This window comes from Miscanthus floridulus, chromosome 11, assembly GCF_019320115.1.
Source record: "Miscanthus floridulus cultivar M001 chromosome 11, ASM1932011v1, whole genome shotgun sequence".
Classification (NCBI taxonomy): Eukaryota; Viridiplantae; Streptophyta; class Magnoliopsida; order Poales; family Poaceae; genus Miscanthus; species Miscanthus floridulus.
Window position 1 is genome coordinate 32,670,997 of NC_089590.1, and position 10,315 is coordinate 32,681,311.

At 40.4% G+C, this 10,315-nt stretch overlaps 1 protein-coding gene across 1 annotated transcript; it reads right to left on the reverse strand.

The window, feature by feature from the left end:
• Nucleotides 1–1,756: 1,756 nt before the first annotated feature.
• Nucleotides 1,757–8,686, reverse strand: LOC136491763 (uncharacterized). The gene is made up of 7 exons (XM_066488003.1): nt 8,534–8,686; nt 5,994–6,257; nt 5,251–5,321; nt 4,988–5,031; nt 3,974–4,107; nt 2,508–2,639; nt 1,757–2,330 (listed from the first exon to the last, which is right to left on the reverse strand). The coding sequence occupies exons 1-7, from the start codon at nt 8,684–8,686 to the stop codon at nt 2,145–2,147; spliced, it is 984 nt and encodes a 327-aa protein (XP_066344100.1). The 3' UTR covers nt 1,757–2,144.
• Between the last annotated feature and the right edge of the window lie 1,629 nt (nt 8,687–10,315).

The window sequence follows — 10,315 nt, forward strand, 5'->3', positions numbered from 1 at the left end:
AAGCAGCTAGTCTTACCTGTTTGCTCTGATTTCATTTTCAGTTCTGTCGATGTCCTCAGACATTTAGTCCTTCATCAATATTTGATAGTTTATTGTGCATGTTGCTGCTCAATTTAGTTTAACAAAACATACTCTTGCTTGCTACATACTGCTAGGAACAAGACAGTTTGCTGTTTCTGCGTGGTGGAAGTACTGTGAACACTTGCTGGTCCTAGGCATAAATTATACTTATTGTGCTACTACGATATTTGGCCCAATGTCGGGCTGCCTTACTCTTTACCGCTACAGGTTCATATGACCAATGGCTGACTATTTTTATGGTTGAGTCGGATGGATGTTATTGTGTGCCGCGCAGGACAGCAGCGGCGCCCGGCCGCGATGCTTGGGTCAAGGCGTGGGGCAGCGGCAGCGCCTGGCCGCGGGGCACAAAGCTCGCGCGGGGCTTGGTGCGGGGGCGTGCGGGTGCTGCGCGTTCGCGTCCTCGGTGGCCGCGCCATGGCCGGACGGTCGACCCCGTGCCGTGCGCAACCGAGCCTCGGTCAAACATGGGCAAAATCACAATTAGGCATAAAAACAAGGGGCAAAATCGCATGGGCATTCATGTCTTTTGTACAAAGTTTAACACTGTTAGGGGTGGATAACGGAGCAGGGGCAAACCGGTGCTTCGTGAATGGCACAGTAGGGGTAAATTCACAAAGTCAAAAAAATAGGGGTAAAATCATAATTTCGATACAAAACAAGGATATAAACGCAAGAGCCCCTATATAATATATATGTAGAAAAGTCAAAATATTTTATAATTCAGTATGGAGGGGGTATTGGGCAGAGTAGAAGAAAGAAAGGTGACTGTTTGGACATTACAAATATGACATTTTTAGTAGGTGACATTTTTAGTAGGTGACTGTTTGGATCCACCTGCTAAACGTGTCGAGAAGAGGGTACCTATTGCAAATATAATATGACATTTTTAGTGTTCAAACAATTTGCAATAGGTATTTGCAATAGGCAGAGTGAAATGTCACCTGCTAACCGTGTCGAGAAGAGGGTACCTATTGCAAATACCTGTTTTTTCACTCTGTTTGGGCAGAGTGAAATTGTTTTTATAATTCAAAAAAGATATAACTCACTATCGAACCACGTATTAGCAGGTGGATCCAAACAGTCACCTACTAAAAATTAGCAACTATTAGCTAATTTTTAGTGCTAATAGATCCGAGCAATGTCATATTATGTTTTATTGATTGTATCAGTGTATACTGTAGGGCTTGTTAGAGCCAACCCTTCAGGGGCTTGCCAAAGGTCATAAATAGGCTTATGCAATTTGCAAATATAACTAGAGTAAAAAAAAAAGTGTGCGTGTCCACAAATCAATCACCATAAAGGCTTATGCAACTTGCAAACATAATCAGCGTAAAAAAAAATGTACGTGTCCAAGACCAATCGCCACGGAGCTGCATTACGGGTCAATGTCGTCCATTTATCTGCACGTCGTGCCGGGGGGGGGGGGGGGGGGGGGGGGGGGGGGGGGGGGCGCGGGCGCTTGTTATGGCCAAGGCGCCATGTCGTCAGAACTGCACAGCTGGAAGGTACATGGACCATGGACAAGGTGACGCCATACATCAGGCGCAGCGTGGACGTCAAATGAAGGGAGGTAAATGGACCATGGACAAGGTGACAGTCAACATCAGGCGCTGTGTGCGTAAGGACTTGTTTCGAACATAGGAAATTTACATAAATCATACAGGAATTTCATAAGGATCATGCAGCCATTTTATAGAAATCAGTTCAATTTCATCAAAAACATAGGAACAGATAAATTTTCCGGCGTTCTAAATAGGTCCTAAAGCTTGCCAATGAAAGCAGCGGCCAGAGGTGACATCTGTCTACAGATATGGCCACATGGCAACAATCTGACATGTTTTTTTTTACCTCAATAACACGTGATAAAAACAAGAAACAAAGGTAGAAGAAACACCCAAATTATTTACTTATTATTTAAGTTAAAAAGTGATAATCTTGGTGTTTTGGATTCTAATGGAATAAGTCCTGCTCAAAGCAGCAGCGAGGGCAGACAACACAAGACGCCACCCCCACCCCCACCCCCACCCAATCTGCTAGAAATGGAGGCCTCCGTGAATTCTACATCATTTGCCTGGCCACCACCATTTCCTTGGCGGCGGTGGAGGTGTAAGGATGTCTAGCATGGTCTCCTTCTCCCTCGGAGTCAGTGGTACCCCTCGGACTAGGTTCAGAGACATAATGTGAACATTTGTCCTTTGCCTGTGCTTTTGGTAAGCCCAGATGCCAGCTGCTATACCACCCACAATGACCTGTACATAATGGACTCAATCAGAACACCAAATGCTTCTTCTCAGATTCAGATAAGCAGATTTCACAGGATTTGACGAGCCAGTGAATCACTAGCTCTAGAGGAGTAGCACATGCCATACAGTTATGTAAGACAAATGGAAACATGTACACAATGGTAGATTCTTATTAGGGCTTACAGGTGAAAGCCATATCCCAGCAGTCTGAAGATCAAATTTAGGGGCATATAGTACTGTCTCTCCATACTCATCCTCTAGTTTCTTGTAGATCTCTTTATCACTCTTTCCAGCTTTTATTTCATCACGAATGAGCTGCAAAATGTAAATATCGCTACTGTCTGACAGAAAATATCACAGAAAGAAAAGTGTTGCTGTTAAATTAGCATTACCACTGAATGTCTCTTTTTAATGGTTGCCATACATTTAAGTATATATACTCCATCCCTCTGGTCCAGTTTATAAGGCACACATGCATATCAAGATTCAAACTTAACAAGTCTTTGACCAATAATTTGGCCAATAACTTTTAACTATTTATTGTAGTACAAACTTGACACAGTTAGATTTATAATCTAATATACTATCCAATTGTCATAACTTTATAATCATAAAAATATAAAATGGTCAAATTATAATTCCAAAGACCGCGCCATGTCTGACTATGCCTTATAAACTGGACCGAAGAAAGTATATACTCCTTATGTTCCAAATTGTAAGTCGTTTTGGCTTTTTAGATATATAGCTTTTGCTATGCACCTAGATATACATTATGTCCAGATAAGTAGTAAAAGCTATGTATCTAGAAAAGCCAGAACGACTTACAATTTGGAATGAAGGGAGTACAAATATAGCAAAGGAAGAAAAAAGAAGCAAATATAGAACATAACATCTGGTAACACTAGCACGGGAACTTTCAGGTTTCAATTAACTTGTCAAAACTTTAGTTGAAAAAGGAATTTCAAAATCTAAGCACCATTATTTACCAAAACAGGAGTCAATAGAGTTGGCTTCAAATATCAGGAATTCAAAGTTCTTTGAGACATTGCTTGAGACAGACTCGATACCACTGTCTAAAATGCGAGAGATGTTTGTTATTTTCTTCAGTTTTCTATAAATTTTCCAGATTTAAGGGTTTTTCTGAAAGCCAGTAAATTTATAAGGAATGTTTTTCTTTTGCAAAATTGCACCAATACATATTTCATTTGATAAAACAAAGAATTTAATAGCTACATCATTCCAATTTCTAACAAGTCTGACCTGCATCTTTTGATGCACTGAAACATCAGAAGCAAACATATGACAAGATCATGCCTGATACATTAAGTTACAGAATGACTAAAAGCAGCCCAGTTAACAACAGTTCTTTGACCACCAACAAAGGTTAACTCAGCAATTCAACATAAAGGAACGGACAGTCATGGAAATAAGAGATGTACCAAGCAACACAGCTGCATTGAGCTAGAAATTTCAATATCCAAGATATAATTCTTACTTTGCTTCAGATTTTAGAGCAATGGTTGAACAGTTGCAACAAGACATCAGATAGGAACACATAACAATGTCAGAAAATCTTGCTTATCCAGCTAGAGAACGGCCAAAATTAACCCTGTTACCATGAGTCTTGCAAACAAGTAAACAGTTAGTACCTTCCTAAGCAGAATAGCAACATCAGCCTGTGAATCTTCAATCGATTGGCTACCACACTCAGTGCACCGAACATTGTGGCTTATATTTCTCGCACGATTTTCGATGATCTGCCTCTGTTTGACATCTTCCTCAGCTGCCATAGCAAAATTTAATGTACTTTATCTGTATTACAGCGGTCAATTAATATGGGATGGAGGCTGAAAAAAAAAAAGCAAACAGGTGAATTCATAACTTGTGATATTAATAAGGGATAGAGCCTGAAAGAAAAGAAACTAAGCAAACAGGTGAATTCATGACTTGTGATGTCACTCCATGACATGATGAGAGTTGCACAGAAACAAATTGCATCATGTCTTGTTCGTAAAGAAGAGTCTATTAAATCATCGGTCAGGAATACCGAATGCCTTATCCTAACCACCTATCCTATAAATTACTAATCAAGTCTAACAGACTACAGCTGACCCAAGCAAGTGCTGACACAAGAGGAAATATGACTATCAATTTGGTGAGTTAGCACTGCAAATGTGCAGTTGCCCACCAGAAAATATACAAAAGCACAAATGCATGCATACTTCTCACTTCATTAACACTAGTTATCATCTAAATCTTTCCCTTCATATCCAACCACAAGATGGCTTCCATTTTCATTCATAAATTGTAAGTTTTAAATTGCATATTTGAGTACTAAACAAAGGTTGGGACCTTTTTATTGGAAATTATGTAGATGCAAACAGGGAGTTTGCACTATGAACCAAAAACTTAGAGCTGGGTTTGAACTACAAACAGAAGCTTTCACCTTGTGGCTCGAGGGGAGGGTTTTACTGAGAATGAAAGGCATATGAGGAGCGGAGAAGAGGCGGACGCTCAGGTAGCTAGGGAGGACTATGAATGCAGACAGAGGGGTGTAGTTGGAGGCGATGAGGCAGCAGGTGAGTTGCTGCAAGAGAGGAGCGCACGAGGCAACAGGAGGGGGATGGATGGATGCAGGAGGCACAAGGGGCATAGGAGCTCACCATGCGGCTCAGGGCTCCCGCTGCCTGCACATAGTGGACTGCCACTGCTTGCCGTGAACAACGAATAAACAACCATTTGTCACAAATTAGACGTGTATAAATCCCAAATCAGGCAATAGATTCAAATAATGAAATTACATAGTTTTCTCATCTAATGATTACCAACAGGCCTGTAATCACACACTGAAAGATATCCCCAACTGGACAATCGATCGAATCCTCAGTTGAAAGCTACTCTCAAATCGGGAGGGAAATCAACTCACCTTTCACTTGTGGACCGCCCACTACCCTCTGCGGATGCACGGCTATGCAAGCATGCCCTTGTGCTAGCGAACTAGTGGATCCAAAAAAAAAAGAATAAATACGGTGGCTGAACGATAAAGGGACTAGACCAACACAAGTTCATCATATCCCATATAAAAACCATCATCCTAGTTTAGAGCCGTTTTACACGGAAACATAGAGGAAGAATTTGCAATACAGCACAAGAAGTAAAATGCCACATCCTTTGATTCATCGTACTCTAAGCAATCATGATTGTCAAACTAACATGGTTGGAAGGATCTCCATTCCCCTTGCGATTTGTGAGGAAATGTAAAACCAATTGGTTGAGTAGGGCCTCTCAAAGCATAGGTCCTATTCACTTGATCTCTAATCTCAAATGAATATGCATCAATTGTTTTACGCAATACTGGATCACTAACAATATCTGAGCATCGAAACTCTACTATTGGTAATTTTGGCTGCCTTCGGTTCTCATCATTCTCCCGAGTTGGATTACTGCTAGTCTGCTACGGCTTGAATAATAATTGAACGTTCATTTCGACATGTCACAAATTACAATTGTAAGAATGAGTTAAAATTTAATGAGTGCAGAATAAATAAACTGGTAACAATTGCATAAATACAGAATAACTATGCTACTAGTACTTTAATCAGTTATTGCATTAAAAAATTGTAAATGGCAATTGCGTGCCTTTCTTTAGATTTGAGTGCAGTTCGTTACCGGCCTTTGCGTGTGTTGCTTCCTTGCAGGCTCGCCTGGAGTCGCGTGTGTACCGGCGTGCCGACCGACCGGCAGCCGCAGCCCGCAGCAGCTTGCCCCTGCCGCCCAGGCGAAAGCGACCAGGACGCCGCTGGCCCTGACCCTGCCGCCCGCCGGCCACCGGCAAATCGTGCCCTCGCGCGCGCGCCCTCTTCTCCGCGGCTCCGCCTCCGCCCTACTGCCCCACGCCGAGTGTCCCAGTCCCAGCCGCGAGCAAACAGCGGGCTAGGGTAGGCCGGATTGGGGAATTGGAGGATTGTTGTTGTTTGCTAGGCTAATAACGAGGAAATCAACTAATGTAAACTTCCTTCATCCAAAATAAGTTTTCATCCCATATTTCGAGGAATCAACTAATGTAAACTTTAACTAGGTTCTAAAAATAGTATCAACATTTTATTTTCAAATATATTTAGTATTAAGTATATGATGTGATTAGTGCTTATTTGATATCATAAATATTAATATTTTTTATAAATATTTAATCAAAGTTAATTTTATTGACTTCTTAAAATATAAGATGATGACTTATTTTGAGACCAAAGAAATAGGTACCATAAACAGTAAATACCAGCACGCAAAATGCACACATCTCTGCGTCCCTATTTCCACCCACTCGTTGGCACAAGAGCGTCGCTTATTTGAGATAACGAAAATTGTTCCGGCCTACGGGTGGCTACACGACACGTTCAACTTTACAATTATGCAGCTGGTTCGCTGGGTCGTAAACGATCGAAAATTTTTAGCTAGAATAGTATTTTTCTCTCACACCAAACCAGCCAGTAGTAATAATCCACGATCGTATACGATCGTTTCAGCCCCAGCCGAACATGCTGATGATAGATGACATCATATATACTCTCTCCGTTCAAAATTATAAGATGTTTTAGATTTTCTAGATACATAATTTTTATTATACACTTGGATATACATCATATCTAGATACATATAATAAAAATATATATCTAAAAAATCAAAATGTCTTATAATTAGGAATTAAAGAAGTATTCTACAAGTTTTTAAGACTGTTAATCGATTTTAAAATTATTTTAGTAATAAGATATCACAATCCCCTTAAAGATTATATATTTTTAGAGAGTTTGTATGTAGTCAATAAAAAAGCAAATTAGATTAACCAATGTTGAGAGAGGTTGTATTTTTAATGGATGGTATGATATGAAAATAAGAAAATCAGAGAAAAGAAACCTATATAACATGTATAGATGGAACCACTAAAGATCATTAACTTCTATTTATCTGCAACCACGTTGATCCGTGTCATCTAGCATAGATCGACAGAATCTCAGTAGAGACCATTCTTAATGTTACATGTATGAGCTTTTGTGCCTTCTTCTGACCTTCATCCGTTGTCTCTTCATTTATTTCAGTTCATAATAGCATCTTTAATTAGTAGCTTGATCAATTAACCTGCTACCGAGCACTACAAACTTCACACAAATAAATTGAATTGAATTAGCTGCATTATGCTTAATCCACCCATCACACAATTACATCCTAAATGAACAGGCACATCCATTGCGTTATGGGCTCCTCTACAATGTTGAAATTGACACCACTTGCTCCCCTCTCTATTGATTTAATCGAGTAGATACTTAGTGGAATCCTCTTTTGATTTTTCTTTGTCCCATGATAATTTGCTTGATGTTTCTTGTGACAAAGATGAATTGGTTGATGATACTTCAGTTTTACATATTTTGGAACTAGTCACTTGTGCTAAAAATAAACATGTTATTCATATTGCTACTAAAACTGATGAGCTCAAACTGTTGTCTTCTTTACATACTTTGGGTTACATTGAATTTGATGTTTTGTGTAACCTAGATTGTTTGGAGGAGAGCCTTTTTAAATATGCTGATTTGTCTTGGGTTTCTAAACACACATATCATGTTATTGGCAAATATAACAACAAGTGGACGTCCAGAATCTATCAGGGTGCTGCTCCACCGTCGGCGATAACTTAATTTAGAGGTGAGCTCGTTCTTAAGTGATCATTTTCATACTTTTGAGAATATATTGCTACCTAATGATGTTATATTAATTAGGAACATTGGAGAGTGTCATGAGGGACTTAGAGGAAGAGGTGGAGGCGATGATGACCAGCAAAGACGTCCGACAGAAACCGGAGGCCCGGTCCAACATGATTTCGAATTAGCCTCAGGCCTCCTTCTTGACTTGGACATCCTTACTGCCCTCCTAACCCTCTATACCATGCGTCAAACATGGTCATATGCATGAGTGTCATGTCCTCATCAGATACCCAACGCGTTGCTGCTGGATTCTCTTAAAAAACTATTGCATATATGAGTTAAATCATCTATATGTTCTTATGTCCATTCTTATCAAAATTGGTTGTATTAGGAGGTGAAAAGTTAGTGGGATGATATGGTTAATAGTGGGAGATGATATGGATAGTCAATGAAACATGATGTGAATGAGTTACATGTAAAGATAGAACTTCAGTGAAGATTAGCTAGTGGGATGACGTGGCGGCGCGAGCCAGGGATATGGCTGCGGCGGCCTGGGCCCGAGAAGACGCCGAGCAGCGCGGCGGGCGGCCTGCTGTTGCCGTGCGCGACCTGGTGCTTCACAGTCACAGACGTGTCGTCAGCCTGCTTCACGGTCACGGACGCCTCCATCCACTGCTCTGCTTATCCTCAATTCAGGATCCGTTTGGAGGAGCTCCGGGGGGCTCCGGCCCGGCACTGTTCATGCACTGTAGCACAGAGCCGGCGGAGCTTGAAATCGTGGCTTCGCCGGCTCCTCCTCTTTTCGGCTTCTTTTCAGTTCATTTTGCGCCTCGATTTCCGAAACGGCTCCTGCTACAGTGTCGCTACAGTACCCGAGGTGAGGAGCCGGGGCCGCCTGGAGCAGCGCCAAACGCGTCCTCAGTTTAGATCTCATCTACAATTGTTTATTAAGGCCTCGTTTAGTTCGTGGCAAAGTTGGCGTTTGTACAGTGTTCGATGTGACGGCGAACACTGTAGTGCTTTCATTTGTATTTGTGAATTATTGTCCAAACATTGACTAATTAGGCTCAAAAGATTCGTCTCGTAAAGTTCAACCAAACTGTACAATTAGTTTTTGATTGTATCTACATTTAGTACTCCATGCATATACCGCAAGTTTGATATGACGAAAAATCTTCTTTTTGCATAGTATCAAAGTTGGGAGTTTTGGAGTAACTAAACATGGCCTAAGCAATCATTAGACAGCCTTTGACGTACGCCTGAACACTAGCTAGCTAGCTGAACCTTGAATGCTTGACGCGTGGTTACCAACTCGCCAGGGAGGTGCTCGCTGACGCCTCCTTCACACCCATCACCTGATCGATGAAATCTGTCAAAGAGGTAAACTTAGGCCTTATTTAGTTGGCGATTTTTTTTTAAAATGATACTGTAGCACTTTCGTTGTTATTTAATAATTAGTGTCTAATCATAGTCTAATTAGGCTTAAAAGATTTGTCTCGTGAATTTCGTCTAAACTATGTAATTAGTTTTATTTTTTATTTATATTTAATGCTTCATGCATGCGTCTAAAGATTCGATGTGACGAGGAATCTTAAAAAATTTTACAAAATTTTAGAAACTAAACAGGCACTTACCAAATCTATGCAAAGCAAACCAGACAACTAAACACATCATTTACTAGCCAAACTTAGATAACGCAGACAACCAAACAAAGACTAAGGCTGTCCAGGCCAGGTATCTAGCCAGGCTAGAAATAGGCCATGAAATCAAACACACCCTATATGGTCTGCTAATTCTCATTAGGCAGAGAACCAACATTACCTTTTTACTCGATAGCTATGCAGTATGCACTTTCATATTCTTTCTAATGGAATCTGATTGTCCGAAGGTTCTCATGATATCATAATGGAATCTGATTATACGACGGTTCTCATGGTATCATTATTCAATCGTGCCAAAAATATATTTTGCCAATAAATTATTATGGTGCAACTTTGAAATCACCGGCTACAACCAAGAACGATACATATGAATATATATAATTCAATTTAATTTCACCGGTAAGCAGCCTATAGCCGCCGGATGCTAATAACTTAGGTAGTTGAAGTTATCCTTGTAAAAAATAGTTGAAGTTATCAAAAAGTACATATGCTTTTTCTATCTATGGGACTTTTCAACTGAAGAATCATCATTGTTAATCTATGTATACATGGCTTGGCTGTTATTTTTTAATACTTTCTCAAACTTATGCAGCAACACGCGGGGTATTCAACTAATAAACTTAATGGCGTAAACCAT